This window comes from Hemiscyllium ocellatum, chromosome 14 (assembly GCF_020745735.1).
Source record: "Hemiscyllium ocellatum isolate sHemOce1 chromosome 14, sHemOce1.pat.X.cur, whole genome shotgun sequence".
Taxonomy (NCBI): domain Eukaryota; kingdom Metazoa; phylum Chordata; class Chondrichthyes; order Orectolobiformes; family Hemiscylliidae; genus Hemiscyllium; species Hemiscyllium ocellatum.
In genome coordinates, this window is record NC_083414.1 from 31,221,840 (window position 1) to 31,241,607 (window position 19,768).

The 19,768-nt window shown below is 40.9% G+C and overlaps 1 protein-coding gene across 1 annotated transcript in view; it reads right to left on the minus strand.

The window, feature by feature from the left end:
* dcp1a (decapping mRNA 1A) overlaps positions 1–19,768 on the minus strand; it is a 63,731-nt gene that overhangs the window by 4,520 nt on the left and 39,443 nt on the right. The window contains exons 6-8 of the mRNA XM_060835160.1: positions 17,330–17,452; positions 15,863–16,570; positions 9,249–9,461 (exon numbers count right to left, since the gene is read on the minus strand). Of these exons, the coding sequence (XP_060691143.1) occupies positions 9,249–9,461; positions 15,863–16,570; positions 17,330–17,452 (1,044 nt within the window). The remainder of the gene's footprint in view (positions 1–9,248; positions 9,462–15,862; positions 16,571–17,329; positions 17,453–19,768) is intronic.

Consider the following 19,768-nt stretch of genomic DNA (forward strand, 5'->3'; position numbering starts at 1 on the left):
CTCCCATATTTTCCACAGAGCAATACAGATCGTCAGTGTTATAAATGCTGATGCTAATAAGGTTCAACAAGAACAGTTTCAGGTTTGATGGAGATGGAGTTTGATGCCAATTGAGTTCTCCCCACTCCTGCATCTTCAATGGTTTGCAATGCCCGCAACAGGCTTCACATGAAAATTATTCAATTGGAAACACAGGTAATTTACTGGTCGTGGTTAATAGATGGAAAAATAAAGGTGGTTTTGTGATGGGGAGAGTAAAAGAATCAGTTGTGTGCAAGAGTATTTCCAATTATACAGAGCAAAAGAAAAAATAGCTAAAAGGAAGAAAAAAAAGCAGCTGTGTTCTTTCCCAAAACTTTTTTCCCCACGTTTGCTGATCTGCAATGTCCTTGCCAGGCATTGCGTGTGAAATGATTCAATTGGAAAATAAGCATGATTTAATGGTGCTGGTTTGGTGGTGAAAATTGCCAGAGGTGATTTCACAATGGGAAAAGCTGTTGAGTTGTGTAATAGCACTCTGGATATCTTATGTATTAGCACTTTGTTTTACCACTGGGTGGCAGCAGACTCCAGTCGAATACTCTCCACGCAGGCATCGTCCCACTTTCTGTGTGGCGAGACATGGAGAGGAGGCTATTGCATGCAGCAGTCCCCTGTAATTGTAGATTAAAGTTTTCATGGACCAGCAGCCCAACTATTTATTTTGTGGCATGGAGTATGTATACTCATGTAGATGTTCGTTTGGCAGATGCATTTCTTTATTTTTGGTTGTATTTCTGCCCCACATTCCTGATCTTTGGGTACAGTGTGGTGTGGGTAGAGCAGAGGAAATCTTGTGCATTTGTTCCTGGGCCTGACCAAGGTGACGCTCAATAGGCCCAGGCAGAAGCAATGGAGGGGGATATTGTACCAGACTGCTTGCCCCTCTGCTGCAACTATATTTGTGCCCAAGTGTTCTTAGAGAGGAAGCATTTGGAAACACTAGCTTTTGGAGCGCTGTCAGCTACCTGATGAAGGAGCAGCACTCTGAAAGCTATTGCTTCCAAATAAACCTGTTGGTACTATAACCTGTTGTGATTTTTAACTTTGCCCACCCCCCCCGTCCAACACGGACTCCTCCACATCAAAAAAAAAAGCAGATTGTCATCCATGGTCATACTCATGTGAAAATACCCAGTGCTGATTTCCTTCAATTCAGCAGAATCACTTGACCCTTGGCTCCCTAATATTTCCACAAGGTTATTTGTGCCCTCTTTTGAGAAGGCAGAATGGTGTTCAATGTTTCTGCCATTTGCCATTTCTTTGTTCCCCATTACAATTTCTCAATCTTCTGACTGTAAGGAATGTACATTTGTCTTTACTAATCCTTTCCCTTCACATTTTTACAGAATATTCTGAAATGGAAGGGCAAGTAGCCAGAAGACATAGTCCATACTAGTATTAAACGAGGACGAAAGACAGAAGAGATCCTGCAAAAGGAATTTAAAGAATTAGGTAGGAAGCTGCAAAGCAGGACATCCAGGCTGTAATCTCTGGATTATACCCTGTGCCACATGCCACGGAGGCCAGAAGTACAAAGAAGATACATTAAATGTGGCTAAAGAGCTGTTGAGGAGGGAGGGCTTTAGGATCACTGGAATCGCTTCCAGGGCAGGTGGGACTGTACCAGAAGAAAGTGTTGCCCCTAAACTGAAGAGGTACCATTATCCTGATAGGGAAGTGTGCGAGTGCCGCATGGGAGATTTAACATGCTGTGGCAGGAGTTAGGAAACAGTAGTAGATCAGCATGCAGAGTGATGGAAAAGTTCTGGATTCTAATAGGAAGAATCGGCAGGGCCAAGTTAATAAACAGTGGAACTGGCAGTCTAAAGTGTTTTTTATTTTAATGCAATGAGTATAACAGGTAAGGCAAATTAGTTTTTGAGTCTAGGTTAGTACATAAGAGTACAATGTTGTAGCCACTGCAGAAACTTGGTTCAGAAAAGGGCAGGACTGGGAATTGACTCCAGGGTTTAGATATTTCAGGTAAGACAGAGGGGTGTAAAAAGCGGTGGGGGAAGTTATGTTACTGATTGAAGAGAATATCACAGCTGTATTGTGTACACACATTTTGGAGGGTTCATCCAGCAAGACCATATGGGTAGAACTTAGGAATAAGTAAATGTTCAAATTAGTATGATGGGGATATACTATTTGGCTTTCCAGTCGGTATTGAGAGATGGACGAATGGACGTGCAAACAGATGGAAAACTTTAAGACAGTGCTGTTGTAGTCAGGAATTTTAACTTCCCCAATAGTGACTGGGGACTCTACTCCTTTAGTGTTGGGATAGATTAGGCAGGATTTATTAGGTCCATCCAGGAGGGTCTTTTGAAACAACGTGTAGGTAGTCCAGCTCGGGAACAGTCGATACTAGACCTTGTATTTGGGAATTAGACTAGTCAGGTATTCAAAGCTTCAGTCAGGGAGCATTTTGGCAAGAGTGATCACTATTCTGCAAGTTTTAAGTTAGTTATGGATAAGACTGGTCCTTGGGTAAAACTGCAAAATTAGGGGAAGACTAATAGCAACAGTATTAGGCAGGAGCTGGAGAAATTGTGGGCGGCACGGTGGCACAGTGGTTAGCACTGCTGCCTCACAGCGCCTGTAGACCCGGGTTCAATTCCCGACTCAGGCGACTGACTGTGTGGAGTTTGCACGTTCTCCCCGTGTCTGCGTGGGTTTCCTCCGGGTGCTCCGGTTTCCTCCCACAGTCACAAAGATGTGCGGGTCAGGTGAATTGGCCATGCTAAATTGCCCGTAGTGTTAGGTAAGGGATAAATGTAGGGGTATGGGTGGGTTGCGCTTCGGCGGGTCGGTGTGGACTTGTTGGGCCGAAGGGCCTGTTTCCACACTGTAAGTCTAATCTAATCTAAATTAGACGGGAGCAGCTGTTTGAGGACAAATTCACAATTAACATGCGGGAGCCTTTTAAAAGGCCAGTTGATCAGAATTCAAGACCAGCATGTTCCTGTGAGGAAACAAGATAAGGATGACAAGATTCAAGAGCCTTGGATGACAAAAAGAAATTGAATAGTTAGTTAAAAAAGAAAAAAGTAAGGTTTAGGAAACTTAAACAAGACAAACACAGGGTCATGAAAGCAACATTTGGCATGCTTGCCTTCATTGGTCAGAACATTGAGTATAGGGTCGGGATGTAATGTTGTAGAGGACATTGGTGAGACCACTTTGAAATACGGTGTACAATTCTGGTCACCCTTCTATAGGAAGATTGTTGTTAAACTTGAGGGCACAGAAAAGATTTACAAGGACATTGTCAGGACTGGAAAGTTTGAGTTAGAAGGGAAGGCTGAATAGGCTGGGTTTTTTTCCCCTGGAGTGTTAGAGGTAGAGGGTGACCTTAAAGAGGTTTATAAAGTTATGAGGGACATGGATAGCATGAAGTGAGTCCAATACTACAGAGCGTACATTTAAGGTGAGAGGGGAAAGATTTCGTAAGGAACGAGGGGCAACTTTTTCATGCAGAGGGTGGTGTGTGTAAGGAATGAGATGCTGGAGAAAGTGGTGAAGGTGGGTACAATTGAAAATGTGTTGCTGGTTAAAGCACAGCAGGTCAGGCAGCATCCAAAGAATAGGAAATTCGACGTTTCGGGCATAAGCCCTTCATCAGGAATGAGGAGAGGGTGCCAGGCAGGCTAAGATAAAAGGTAGGGAGGAGGGACTTGGGGGAGGGGCGATGGAGATGTGATAGGTGGAAGGAGGTCAAGGTGAGGGTGATAGGCCAGAGTGGGGTGGGGGCGGAGAGGTCAGGAAGAAGATTGCAGGTTAGGAGGGCGGTGCTGAGTTGAGGGAACCGACTGAGACAAGGTGGGGGGAGGGGAAATGAGGAAACTGGAGAAATCTGAGTTCATCCCTTGTGGTTGGAGGGTTCCCAGGCGGAAGATGAGGCGCTCTTCCTCCAACCGTCGTGTTGTTATGTTTTGCCGGTGGAGGAGTCCAAGGACCTGCATGTCCTCGGTGGAGTGGGAGGGAGAATTAAAGTGTTGAGCCATGGGGTGGTTGGTCCGGGCGTCCCTGAGGTGTTCTCTGAAGCGTTCCGCAAGTAAGCGGCCCTTCTCCCCAATGTAGAGGTGGCCACATCAGGTGCAGCGGATGCAATAGATGATGTGTGTGGAGGTACAGGTGAACTTGTGGCGGATATGGAAGGATCCCTTGGGGCCTTGGAGGGAAGTGAGGGAGGAGGTGTGGGCGCAAGTTTTACATTTCCTGCGGTTGCAGGGGAAGGTGCTGGGAGTGGAGGTTGGGTTGGTGGGGTGTGTGGACCTGACGAGTGAGTGGTCTTTGCGGAACGCTGATAGGGGAGGGGAGGGAAATATATCCCTGGTAGTGGGGTCCGTTTGGAGGTGGCGGAAATGACGGCGGATGATACGTTGTATACGGAGGTTGGTGGGGTGGTAGGTGAGAACCAGTAGGGTTCTGTCTTGGTGGCGGTTGGAGGAGCGGGGCTCAAGGACGGAGGAGTGGGAAGTGGAGGAGATGCGGAGGAGGGCATCGTCGATCACGTTTGGGGGGAATCTGCGGTCCTTGAAGGAGGAGGCCATCTGGGCTGTTCTTCAAGACCAGTTCCAACACCGCACAGCCCAGATGGCCTCCTTCTTCAAGACCAGTTCCAACACCGCACAGCCCAGATGGCCTCCTTCTTCAAGGAACCAGTTCCAACACCACACAGCCCAGATGGCCTCCTTCTTCAAGGAACCAGTTCCAACACCGCACAGCCCAGATGGCCTCCTTCTTCAAGGACCGCAGATTCCCCCCAAACGTGATCGACGATGCCCTCCACCGCATCTCCTCCACTTCCCGCTCCTCCGCCCTTGAGCCCCGCTCCTCCAACCGCCACCAAGGCAGAACCCCACTGGTTCTCACCTACCACCCCACCAACCTCCGTATACAACGTATCATCCGCCGTCATTTCCGCCACCTCCAAACGGACCCCACTACCAGGGATATATTTCCCTCCCCTCCCCTATCAGCGTTCCGCAAAGACCACTCACTTCGTGACTCCCTCGTCAGGTCCACACCCCCCACCAACCCAACCTCCACTCCCAGCACCTTCCCCTGCAACCGCAGGAAATGTAAAACTTGCGCCCACACCTCCTCCCTCACTTCCCTCCAAGGCCCCAAGGGATCCTTCCATATCCACCACAAGTTCACCTGTACCTCCACACACATCATCTATTGCATCCGCTGCACCCGATGTGGCCACCTCTACATTGGGGAGAAGGGCCGCTTACTTGCGGAATGCTTCAGAGAACACCTCAGGGACGCCCGGACCAACCAACCCAACCACCCCGTGGCTCAACACTTTAATTCTCCCTCCCACTCCACCGAGGACATGCAGGTCCTTGGACTCCTCCACCGGCAAAACATAACAACACGACGGTTGGAGGAAGAGCGCCTCATCTTCCGCCTGGGAACCCTCCAACCACAAGGGATGAACTCAGATTTCTCCAGTTTCCTCATTTCCCCTCCCCCCACCTTGTCTCAGTCGGTTCCCTCAACTCAGCACCGCCCTCCTAACCTGCAATCTTCTTCCTGACCTCTCCGCCCCCACCCCACTCCGGCCTATCACCCTCACCTTGACCTCCTTCCACCTATCACATCTCCATCGCCCCTCCCCCAAGTCCCTCCTCCCTACCTTTTATCTTAGCCTGCCTGGCACCCTCTCCTCCTTCCTGATGAAGGGCTTATGCCCGAAATGTCGAATTTCCTATTCCTTGGATGCTGCCTGACCTGCTGTGCTTTAACCAGCAACACATTTTCAACTGTGATCTCCAGCATCTACAGACCTCATTTTTTACCCGAGGTGGGTACGATTACAACATTTAAAAGGCATTTGAATGGGATATGAATACGAAGGATTTAGAGGGATATGGGTCAAATGGGACTAGGCTAAATCAGGATGACTGGTTGGAATGGACAAGCTGGACTGAAGGTCCTTGAGGATTGTTAGCGAAGTAGAAAGAACTTTAACAAGATGTTGGGAGGGCCAGAAGGAGCCATGAAATTTTCTTGGCAAGTAAGGAGAATCCGAAAGTGTGTTATACTCTTTCCCTAACAACCCTAACATGTCCACTCAAGAACAAAAGGAGGAATTTATGCATGAAGCCAGAGGAAGTGGGCAAGGTCCTTAATGAGTACTCTGCATTAGTATCAGTTTAATGCGAAAGGGGGGAGTTTAAAAGCGAGGCAAGCTCGTATTTATTTTTACACAGAGGGTGGTGGATGGCAAGGGAAGTGGTGGAAGCAGAGATGAAAGCACCTGGGCAGGCATGAACAGGCAGGGGATAGAAGGATACGAACCATGTGCGAGCAGATGGGATTAGTTTAGACTCGCATCAAGGTCAGCCGAATGGTCTGTTCCTGTGCTGTACTGTGCTAAGCTTTTATGGTCAGTTTCTTTGCTCCCTGTAATTTTACGGTGATACTCGATTTTCCCTTTTTTGATCCTCTTTTGCTGAGCTGCAAAAAGGTTTCCAATCCTCACATTTGGTCTTTATTTTGGCAGTTTTGTACATCTCTTTGCATCTAATATTATCCCCAATTTCTTTTGTAAACGATAGCTGGGCCACCTTTCCTCTCATTTTTCTAAGTCTTCACCAAATTCAATTCCCTGCATCAAGAAATGGATGCAAGCACTAAATATCATTAAATTCCCCATCAGTACACAAAGAGCAGGACAAATCCAACCCAGTCAACACCATCCCACATACAAGCAAATGATTGCAGATGCTGGAAACCACAGCAGGTCAGGCAGCAGCCATTAAATGAAAGCAAGCTAGCACTGAGACTAGATGAATCTTCATCAGATCTGATGGGGCACCAGCAGCTTCAAAAAGAAGAGATTCTCAGTCAATTTAATCATAATTCAAAATTGGCTGTTAAGTTTCTGGAGCTTTCAAATATGTCCTGGGAATTAGGATGCCCAGTCAAATGTAATTCTATACTAAAGATCTTTTCTGGGAGATTTCAATGCTATTGTAATTAGTCATACTAGATTTGGACAGTACAATGAGGCTGCTACCAAGGATAAGATGGAACAACAGAGGAGTCTCAAACAGCTTAAATGGCTAAGCATACAGAAAACATCTAAAGCAAGTTTTCACAGCTGGAGCTTCGTCTAAACAAAAAAAATTCCAAAGGTGAGTAGATAATACCTTATAAAAAGCTTGAAAATAGAGAATCATATGCTGAAGTCTGAGTTCTGAGTGATTTCAATAAGATAATGATAATCTTTCTTGATGATGCCTTGCACGCAAATCTTGGCGATGGGTTTTCCAGTGATCATTCTTGTGGTGGAAAGAAGGAAAAAGTTGGACCTTGTCAATGGGAAGCCAAGAAAATAAGAGTGCAGAAGATCTGTGTACCCACTGATGCTTCTTGCCACTATGTGGACCTTTTGAATTCTGTGCACAGCAGGGCCTTCCAGAACAGGAAGTCAGTTAGTTGACACACCAGTGTGTGGGGAACCTGAGCCATTGCGTGCCCATGACGCTTAGAGGGAACATTGGTGAAGAGCACAGTAACCATTGTAAATCTGGATCTCATCGATTCTTTTGATATTACATTCAACATTTGCATATTGGTCTGTGAAATGAAAATATTCAAGAACTTTGACAATGGAGATGAGCAAAGAAATAAATTGTGCTGAACCATGCCTCAGGAAGTAAAATAAATGTTATAATGTTTACAGTACACAATTGGTACAAACAAGTTTGATCAATTGAATAATTTAATCACGGTTTGAGATGTGTTCTTCTAAATTAGAGAGTAATCAAGCACTGCTGGAACTGGGGGAAGACTCTCATGTTAAATAGTGATCCCAGGGAATTTGAAGAAGTCTACAAAAAAAAACTAGTTTTCAGGATATCCAAAAGTCATTGTTCCTATACACAAATGCTCTGACTAGTAAAGGAAAGCATACCAAACACCTTATTCAGTACCTGCAACTCAACTTGCAAGGAGCTATGAACCTGCACTCCAAGGTCTCTTTGTTCAGCAACACTCTCCAGAACCTTCCCATTAAGTGTATAAGTGCTGCTCTGATTTGCTTTTCCAAAATGTAGCATCTTGTATTTATCTAAATTAAACTCCATCTGATGCCACTCAGCCCATTGGCCCATCTGATCAAGATCCCATTGTAATCTGAGGTAACCTTCTTGGCTGTCCACTACACCTCCATTTACAAACTTACTAACTATACCTCTTATGCTCACATCCAAATCATTTATACAAATGATGAAAAGTAGTGGACCCACCACCGATTCTTGTGGCACACCAGTCTGAAAAGCAACCCTCCAGCATCACTACCCTCTGTCTTCAATCTTCAAGCCAGTTCTGTATTCAAATGGCTAGTTCACCCTGTATTCCGTGAGATTGAACCTTGCTCACCAGTCTCTCATGAGGAACCTTATCAAGCGCCGTATAGATTATGCGACTTGGGCAATTCTGTTTCTCACAATCATTACCAATTGCCAACGGCAAAGTTTTGTGTGAAGGGTGCAGGATATCAAACATAAATTGGATAATACATAATATTTGAATTCCACACAGTGGTGCTAGAAAAATGATGAAATCCTAAGCAGCATGAATTCAGAGGCAGTAATATTAAAGATATAGTGCTGTATATTTGCCAGCAACACATCACTATGAAGTAATGTTAAGTGAGTTGCGCTTGGAGTGAGCATAAATCAGAAGCAACAGAATGCCTTTTATTAAAACGGATGATAAAATATTTTCAGCCCAGATGGAGGCCATTCATCCCACTGAGTTTATGCTAAAATTAATTTAACTATGCCATGTAATGCAATTAGGTTGAAACCACAGAATATGCCTACAATATTATTCTTATTAATAAACCAAAAATATGCCAGTTCAGATTTTATTCAGCTTTTCTTTAAATACAATTGCAGAACTCTTTCCACCTACCAATGTTTCCTTTAACTTCCCTGCATTGCGTATAACCTATTTCTTGTATTATAAAAGCGCTTGAAAATTGCCACATTGCCCTCACATGCACATCTTAAGAGTCATTCTTTTTTATATGGAATGCTTCATCCTGTGCGGCACATTCCTGATAAGGTTTACAGGAGACAGACAAATGACAGGAAACAAGATAGTACTTACTTATCACTTTAAAAAAAGCCAACTGAAGAAGATAGAGTGCATTCATATAAAAGGCTTTTTATTACCTTTATTAGATGAGTTAATGCTTCCTGAAGCTGAGTCTTACTGAGAACAGTTGGTAGCGGTGAAGATCGAGATTCTGATGCCAATGTTAAAGGGGAAGTTGAACCGTATTTCCTTTCAGTTTCTGAAATCATTCCGGTTGAATGCTTGAACATACCAGGAGACAAAAGCATGGATGGACCAACTGAGGAGGTGGTAGTTGGTGTGAGAACCACCTACATAAGAACAACAAAATTTAAGTACATTTTGTGGCCTGACAAAGCTGGAAAGATAAATTCTACCCTATAACCTATGCCTTCTTTGTTGGCATCTTCATGTATTTCTTGTAAACGCATTTGTTGTCAGCAAAAACCTGATTAGGTTAATTTCAAACCAATCCTACTAATATTCCAATCAAAATGCACAATGAACTGAAGTAAAATAATGCAATGATGGTAAAATATTTGAATATAAATCTATGTTTTCTTCAAGTTGGCTTATGAAATCTGAACATCCAAATAAGTGAGTTTTTAAATTTTTCCATACTTATTTCATAATTTGTCAATAGAATGAACACGTTAACAACTATAAGACCATAAGACACAGGAGTGGAAGTAAGGCCATTCGGTCCATTGAGTCCACTCCGCCATTCAATCATGGTTGATGGGCATTTCAACTCCACTTACCCGCATTCTCCCCATAGCCCTTAATTCCTTGTGACATCAAGAATTTATCAATCTCTGCCTTGAAGACATTTAGCGTCCCGACCTCCACTGCACTCTGCGGCAATGAATTCCACAGGCCCACCACTCTCTAGCTGAAGAAATGTCTCCGTATTTCTGTTCTGAATTTACACCCTCTAATTCTAAGGCTGTGTCCATGGGTTCTAGTCTCCTCACCTAACGGAAACAATTTCCTAGCGTCCACCCTTTCCAAGTCATGTATTACCTTGTAAGTTTCTATTAAATCTCCCCTTAATCTTTTAAACTCCAATGAACACAATCCCAGGATCCTCAGCCGTTCCTTGTATGTTAGACCTACCATTCCAGGGATCATCCGTGTGAATCTCCGCTGGACACGCTCCAGCGCCAGTATGTCCTTCCTGAGATGTGGGGACCAAAACTGGACACAGTACTCCAAATGGGGCCTAACCAGAGCTTTATAAAGTCTCAGTAGCACAACGGTGCTTTTATATTCCAACCCTCTTGAGATAAGTGACAACATTGCATTCGCTTTCTTAATCACAGGCTCAACCTGCATGTTTACCTTTAGAGAATCCTCGACTAGCACTCCCAGATCCCTTTGTACTTTGGCTTTACGAATTTTCTCACCGCTTAGAAAGTAGTCTATGCTTTTATTCTTTTTTCCAAAGTGCAAGATCTCGCATTTGCTCACGTTGAATTGCATCAGCCATTTCCTGGATCACTTTGCCAAACTGTCTAGATCCTTCTGCAGCCTCCCCACTTCCTCAGTACTACCTGCCTGTCCACCTAACTTCGTATCATCGGCAAACTTCGCTAGAACAACTGATGTTTTACAGTGCATATTGGGACTGAAGTAAACCTTTTACAAATTACAGTTTTAAAAATACAAAGCTAACGCAGGGTTCAAAATTTTGGGTTCTGAACGCACCATTTTCCTACAAAAACAGAAATTGCTGTCTGGCAATTTCTGTGAGGGAAAAAGACAATTTCATGGTTTGGGAGTAAACAGATTAAAATCGTACAAATACTGCTTAAAGTAGTTTGTTTCATCACACAGAGGAAGCCCACTAACTACATTTGTTTTAGAGACAATTCACAATGATATAAAATTGTACAGAAGCTACAAACTATGCATTGGATATTATTACAAGTAAGTTATGAAGACTTGTCATTGAATAAAGGCTTCAGTTTTTCTTGAATTACAATTGCAGAATTGAACAAACCCAGTTTATTGGAATTTGGGATTTAAACAATATTTTTTCCTCATAGTCAAGTATATAAATAAGAAGCATCAATGGTCAATAACGTTTCAGTGCAGGAATAACTTCATTACCATAATGCCCCATAAGTTCAGACGATAAAGCTTGATTTTCAGTAAACTCTGAATGCTCCTACATAAAGGATAGCCATGTTTTGATTCACTGCATAGCACCATATGTATTTTCATGTTGATACTCGTTATTATCAGATAATGGGAGAATACTTCACTACAAAATTTTTCCTGGTCCCAAGAATCCTGAGACACCTCTAAATCAAGTTTATTTTCTTATTAATGGAAGTTAACTCAAATACAATAGCTGACTACATATTTCATTTCATTGTTTATAATCAACTGTATTTTTTTCATAGTATTCAATGCACCCTCAGTAAAAGCAGTTTAGGGGTGAATTAGTGAGTAATTGTAGTTCATAGTGTTATGAAGGTGTAGGTGTGCATTGTACCTTCAAAAGAGAGAAGAAGCTAGCAAGGACTGACTGAAAGCACAGAGTGCTGAACAAGGTGACAATGTAACATTTGGTTGAAACAAGTAGTTGGCATTGTGTTACCATGGAACAAAAACAAATTCAAATTCAGCCAATTTAAATTATGCCCTAGATACCAAAATCCAATCGAATTTGAATTTAGTGTTTTGATGACATCAAACCAATTAAACGATCTGACATTTTGAACAGTTAGGGAGAGAACTGCCAACACCAAGTAAAGACTGCTAGCCAAATAGCTCTCTGAAAGGTACCTGCCCGTAAGAAAAGTTGTGCAACAGAAGACAGAAGAGATGACAGATGACCATCAACAGAGCTGACTGGGTTTGAAATGTGATTTTTTTTTAAAAATCGGGTTTTTAAAAAAAAAATTGGACGTGCAATGTAGGGTGGTATGTAAAAGATAGGTTAAAAGAAATGAGGTGTAAATAGTGATTTTAATGTTCTCTGTTGGACTACGAATAAATTTTTAAATTTTTACTTTAAGTAGTGAAATCTGGGTTAGTTCTTTGCCTCTCGAAATTTAACAGATTACGACGCGAGATGGGCTTCTCTGTGTCGGGTTTAAATTAGCAGAGGCGTTGACCCAATGTTGTAACAATAGCTTCATTGATCAAGTGTATTATTGACCTGAACATGTATAACAGTAGTCAAATAGGCAAAAGAGAAAAAAAGTATGGGGCTCATGTGAGCCCTATAAAAATATAAAATAACTTCGCTTTTCATGTATTCCATCCTCTTCTAATAAAGTCCAACATGATATATGCCTTTGTAACTGCTTGCTGTATCTACATGCTAACATTACATTCCCTGTGCAAGCAAGTATACCCAAACCCCTCTCACCATCAACAGTTAGAGGTTTCATGCCTTTTAAACTATTTTCTATTCTTACGAAAGTGACTTAAGTTCGCACTTTCCCATAATTATGCTCACTAAGCACTCCACTCATCTTTTTGGAGATTGCGTCCTTCTCACAACTTACAATCCCAGCTAGCTTTAGAACACTGTTAGAGGCCAAATTAACTGCAAAGAGAATCCAAAGTAGACAAGGATGAAGCCAGAAGACCACAGCAAGCCAGGCAACATCAGGAGGTGAAGAAGTCAACATTTCCTGGAGGAGGAAGGGTTATACTTGGGACTGGAATTTAGTCCACAGGTTATAGTCCAACAGGTTTACTTTGAAGTAAAAGCTTTCGCAGTGCTGCTCCTTCATCAGGTGCTAGCTACCTGATGGAGAGCTGCTCTGAAAGCTAGGGCTTCCAAATAAACCTGTGGACTATAATCTAGCATTGTGATTTTTAACCTGGTCAGCTTTGTAACACTAGCAGACTCAGACACATTAGTTTATTCTCAATTCTGAATCAGTGGTGCTGGAAGAGCACAGCAGTTCAGGCAGCATCCAACGAGCAGCAAAATCGACGTTTCGGGCAAAAGCCCTTCATCAGGAATAACGGCAGTGAGCTGGAAGCATGGGGAGATAAGCTAGAGCAGGGTGGGGTGGGGAGAGAGTAGCATAGAGTACAATGGGTAAGTGGGGGATGAGATGAAGGTGATAGGTCAGGGAGGAGAGGATGGAGTGGATAGGTGGAAAAGAAGATAAGCCGGTTGGACAAGTCCGGACAAGTCATGGGGAGAGTGCTGAATTCTCCTCAATGACAATCACCATCAATATAAATTGCTGTAACCCCAGCATTGATCCTTGCTGCATTTCACTATGACAGCCTAACAACTTAAAGAATTTATCCCTACCATACTTACTCTTTATCAATCAATCCTCCTACATAACCAGATTTGAGAATTTTAAATGTTAGTCATTCAAAAAGATGAAAAGATAAACCCAACAATTAAAGGCCAGTCAATATAAAACATTACATATAATAATCTGGGACAGAAATCAACTGTCACTTGGAAAAATCTGGATTAGTTAAGGAAATCCACCACAGATTCATTAGGATAAATCACAGTGAACAAATTTTATTGAGGTAACAAACAAACCATGGGGGTTAATGCGGGTATGTCGTTTTTGCACGTGGATTTTCAAAAAGGCAATTAAAGTGGCACATAACTGCTTGTTTACACAGACAGCTAAAGCCCATGGATTGAAAGGAATGTGGCAATATGGATGCAAAAGTAGCTGAGTTACAGTAAACAGAAGATCAGTGAACACAGTTTATTTTGGGACAGGAGCAAGTTATATAATGAAGATTCCCCAGGGACTGGAATTTGGACCACAGGTTTCCAGAAAATCGATATTAATGATCTAACATTTGGTGTGATGGGTATGCAGGGTATAGTTTCAGATCTGAACATAACAGAACTTTGAAATATCATGAATCTTAGAGGAATAGAAGTACAATTTAAAAGGACATAGGCTGGTGAACTAGACAGACATTTGACAGATGAAATTAAAATATCGAGAGAAAAAAATGAAGAAATGCAATAAATAATCCAATTCTGAAGGTAATAGGAGCTGAGGGATATTGAGTTATATGCACTGAAATCAGTGAAAGTGGAAGGACAAGCTGAGAAAGTGGCCAAGGTACACAGGATCCTGGGCTTTTTCAGTCAGGTCATACAATACAAAGAGAAAGCAGTTGAGATGGAATGTATTAAAAGCTGATTTAGCCTCAACTGGAGCAATGTGTCGGATTCTGGACACTACAGTAAGAAGGCTTTAGAGAGGGTGCTGAAATGATTTCCGACAATGGTTCCAGGGACGAGGCACTTTTGTTACAAAAGGATAGATTAGAGAACTTGTAGCTACCTTCTTAGAGAAGATGGAGAGATTTGATAGAGCTGTTCGAAATTGTGAAAAAAGGTCTGCACAGATATGTAGGGAGAAACTTATCCCATTGTCAGTTGGGTGAAGAACCAGACAGCACTGATTTAAGGTTAGAGGCAAAACGGAGAGATAACAGGACAAATTTCTTTTGCACCACACGCAGTTAGCATCTGGAATACACTGAACAAGCAAGAGGAGTAAAAGTATATTTGATTATGGCTTTTAAAACGGGTCCTGGTTCATTGTCTGGTAAGAAGTAAAATTACAAGGCTACAAGATGAAAGGTAGGGAAGTGTGACTACCAAAATTGTTCTTGCAGACCCTGCATGAATTCAACACACCAGAAAGATTCCATTTGTGGTGCAGCTATTTGATGATTAGGTAATTAGTACAACTTCTAAAAAATATTATAGCAATAAATCAAATTCTACTTTTAACATAAATTTAATGGAGCTAATGGATCCTTCTTCTCTTTGCTTCACCCATACAAAATAAATTAGTCAATAAACAAATGAATTAAAGAATAAACAATAAAATTACAACCCCTACCTACTTACTTGATCTTGTGGAACTATCGTCGATTGATTCCCAATAATCAGGACTGCATGTGTTTAAAGCTTTAGCCTAAGATAACAACTTGAACTCATTATAGTGGGATTTCATTATAAAAAGAAAATAAAACAGTTGGGCTGAATGTTTTTCTTCCCCCCAGTTTTACCTTGTTAGTAACAGGGAATAAATCCTGGATGAGAATTTTTTGGCAATTGGCTATACCCATCACATGCTCTCTGGTGTTTGTCAATTTGACACATTCATAATTGGTTAAGATCATAAAGGACACAAAAGCCTTGCTTGCCTGCTAGGGTAATATCTAAAGCAAGGTGGTTTGAAAGTTTTGCTAAGTTTTCTTTAAAAAAACAAAGGTAGCCTTCCGTGGTGTGTCTTAATTTTTTTTCCCAGAAGGGGCAAGTCTCTTCAGGATAACAAGCTTGGCAGATGATAAGCATCCTTGTTTTGTGTGTCTATACTCTATTGGATCAGCAATCTGAATCTGACTCCATCTTTTCCCATATTATAGATTGGGAAAACAAACATTAGTCAATTTTGCACTGGAAAAAGGGTAACTGAACATGGAGGGTACTGATGTGCCTGGTTTCTTCACATTTGCATTCAAATATTTGGATTCCTTTTATGCCAATGACTTAGTGCAATAATTTAGTTTATTGCAAAGCTTGACTATATTTCTTGACATCTACCTTCTCCCTTGTCCTCCTGTGTCTAACCAACCACCCACTCTTGAAACCTTTGACTTCAGTACTGAACTTGGTCTTGATTCCTAGTTTGCAGCACCCCAGGAGATTAACTGTAAATGACATTTCAAAAGTTTGTACCTGTAATGAAGTTTCTGTGGTCCTTACGTTTGGTTCTTTAAAACTTTCTGGTGTAACAAGTATTGGAGAAAAATTGGCCGCTAATGATGGTTTGCCGAGATGCTGCTGATCATGCTGTTGTGTCAGTTTGAGTTTCTGAAGCAGCTCATGACCTTGAGATCCAATATCTGAAGTGCTTCTTTCACCAGAGCTGTTCTGTGGAGTTGGATTACTTCCTGAAGGCAGGTTCTGGTTAGTGCATGTTATTTCAGAAGAAGCTGGGCACATCAGTGGTGATACTGTTTTGACTTCTTGTTGCAAATTCTGACTGTGGCTATTCGTGTTGATGGTGGCTACACTCTGATTAGAAGTAGCTTCAAAAGTTAGCGAAGATTGAAAGAGGGGACTGGCAGAAATATTGTACAAAGGATTGGTTTTTACATCAGATTTTTGGAGAGCAGCTGGTGTCATCAACACTTGTGCAGCATCTTCTTGGTAATTTGATCGGGAAAAGTTGATTTTATTATTTAGACTGTCAGGGCTTCCCAACTGCTTAAGTTCTGTCGCATGTTCATAAGGGAATAGCAAACCTAAGTTTTGACTTCTTAATTTGGTGTCTGGCTGCGTTGTCAATAATATTTCTTGGTTAGAATTCATTAAATGCTCTTTTGAAACAGGTGTTCCAAATAACTCCTCTACTGTCAAATGTTTGGTACCTGAAAGAATATGCTAAAAGAGGAAATAAAAAATCAGTATGAAAATATTTGCTTACATCTTCATTGTCATAATTATTGGAGAAGTAGAAATTTCCTCTAATCAAGTACTGACCAACGGCAGTGGTTCCTGCTACACAGGCTGTTCTCTAGTTCTAGAACTACTCTTCTCCATTGTCACCAGACAAGACAAACCAGAGAGTCTGAAATGCAAATCGGTTTTTGATTCCATGCCGACCACCAAAAATGCATGCTGTCTTTTCTACAGTTTTTTTGCTGTTAATACGCTCATCCACCTCTTATTTTGACAGCTCACTATTTCAGTGTACCTAGTCAGCCTTCTAGGTTATACACCCTGAATAGTAATTCAAAACATGAAGGACCATTTTCATAGTTTTCTTGTGCTTGCTGATTTACATTGGTTCTTAGCCTGGCAATGTCTCAACTTCAAAACTCTCATTTAAGTTTTCAAATCTCTTTGATCTCAACGTCTTCCCATTTCCTCCAGTCCTTTAACCCTTTAAGATCTCTGCACTCCTCCAGTTGTGGCCTCCTTTATTTCTATTACTCTGTCATCGGTAGATGCACTTTCAGTGATCCTGGGCTCTGGTATTTCTTGTTTAAACCCACTTTCATCTGTCCCAAAAATCCTTGTGGCCCAGTGTCAAAGTTCTATTTGATAAAACTCCTGAATAGTGTCTTGGGATGTTTAGTGCATTCAGCTATTCTATAAATCCAAATTGCTGTTGTTAAAATTATCACTCAGTAAAACTACCTTGTTGTGGTGCTGGGCTGGAGAGGAGGTGGGTTCGTCTATTGACTTTTTCACTGCTAGGCCTACAGAGTTGTGTATGCCTGGAGAACTTGATAAGATACTGGAGTCACCAAATTGACATGTCTAAAAAGAAAAAAAGTCAAACACTATATTCAATATTGAATCAACTATTAATATTTTAGCAGTGGTGATATTAGCTAATACGACAGAAAGAACTAACAATCCAAGATCAGACTACAAAACATAATTGATCAAATGGAAAACCTCAAACTACTCAAATTCTTGTATATGCTTTCATTGCACGTCACTAGATGGTTCACAAACAAAAATGCTAATTTAATATACAAAATTTAATTTAGAACTGATACAAACTAAATGTGATTATTTTCAGCATTTATGTACTTTGATGTAGCAGCAAATGTTTAATTATAAATCTAACTGATTACAAGAACATAAAACCAGGCAAGCAAAATACACAATTCAAATGATCTGAACTTAATCTTCAAAAGGAAAAGTCAGGGAGAGCAGGATATGATGGCAGAGTACGTTTTATACAATGACATTACATGTTAAAAAAATTCCTTTGATTTTCAAAAAACAATCTTTCTCAGGGTGACTGAATTTCTGTGACAGGGCTATCAAAGCTTTTGTACTCGAGCAAATAGATAGGTACATAAAGCCATGTTGACAAAACAAAATCCCATCAATTTTTATACAGTGCGAATGTTGGTATATTAATACATGGTGTTCTGGAACCTCAAAATTTAAAGAGGACATAGCAGCCAAACAAAAAAAAAACAGAAAGCAGAAATAGGACTGAGCTACTTGAGCTCAGGAGTCACACACTGTAGGGTAGATGCCCCTGAAGTACAAGATTTATTTCCAAACCAACTTACTAATGGCTCCAAAGGCATCCAACCTCAAAGTCATTCTTAAATCAGAAAAGCCTGATGAATGGCTCAATTTTCTCTAAGCTTGTCTAAATTGTTAATTTAAGATAAAGATGAGATTTGGGTCTTCTGTACATTGTATGATTCATAATCAAAGTATAATTCCAAACCACAAACTTTAATTTCACAATCATTATAGATAGTGTTTTTTTTAAAATCATGTCAAAATACATCTTTGTGCAGTTTTGCATTTTCTTTCATTGTATTTCACTGTTCAGTGTGGTTGATATAGAAATACCAATTTTTACAAGGTTGTACAGGTACTATTAGATTAAATGAGGTTAAGTTTACTTGTTTTTCCTTTGACTTAAGTAATATTTTCATATCAAAAATGTGCTTTGGTAGTGGTGAATACAATTTATTTTTGCTTTTTCATAAAATCTAACTGGAAGAATGTGACTCTTACAGCATGGGGACAAAAATAATCTTACAGAGAATGATTAAAAATATTGACAAATTGATTGCACAAAATAGGAATAACTGCATCAATATGGAGTCTCAAATGTTTAATGTATTACCCTCATCTGAAAAAGATCAAAACAACAGCTTCAAATTATTTTGCAATAACCAGATGCCACTTAAGAAGCTCTCACTTTAATATTTGAAACCAGGATAGACAGAAATCCGATTAACAGCTCAGGTTAAAATCATGCATCAAAATCATTTTTGTTCACTTCAGAATGTCAATGACATTCTTTGTGAAGTATTATAAAGATTCCAAATAATTCTTTTGAAAATTCTGATTTACAAAAACAATGTTTTTCATTCATACCTCAATTGTCCAATAGAGCTTTCATATTTTAAATATTAAATTTATGAACTCCCCAGAATTTCATGTTGTCAGAATGATACTGATTTCAGTAGGTGGAGGGATTTTCTCCTGGAGATTTCAAAACTGTACCAAAGCACACCAAACTTCACAGAACAATCCCAAAAGCACATGCCAGCCACTTGAATTTTAAAAAATTACAAAATCAGCCTGTCTCTCAGGTCTATTAAAAAAATGCACAGAGTTAATAAGGTTTTCTAATTCATTCTATTATCCATTACTTTTCCTGATATGCAGGAGTGAGCAACTGAACCATGGTGTTCCAAACCCCCACAGACCGCTGACAATTTCTGCCTCAGTGCTTCCCAACCATGGGAGATGGCTGAACAACTGACTAGCAGTATTAAACATGGCCAAGCCTGACCAGCCTCTGAATAAAGATTTTGCACAAAATTGTTGACAGCTTCAGCTAGTAGCCCTTTCATATCTAGACTCAAAAAGATGAAAATTAGCCAACAAAATTCACAGTAATCTTTTGCGGAAAAAACAACCTAAGAATTATACTAATTCATAGAATTACAAAACAGTAGAACTACAGAAAGGTTACAGCACTGAAAAAGGTCAACCAGCCTATTGTATCAGTGTTGGGTGCATAAATTAATTGCTCATTCTAAGCCCATTTTCCAGCACCTGGTCCGAAGCCTTGTAGATTCTAACACT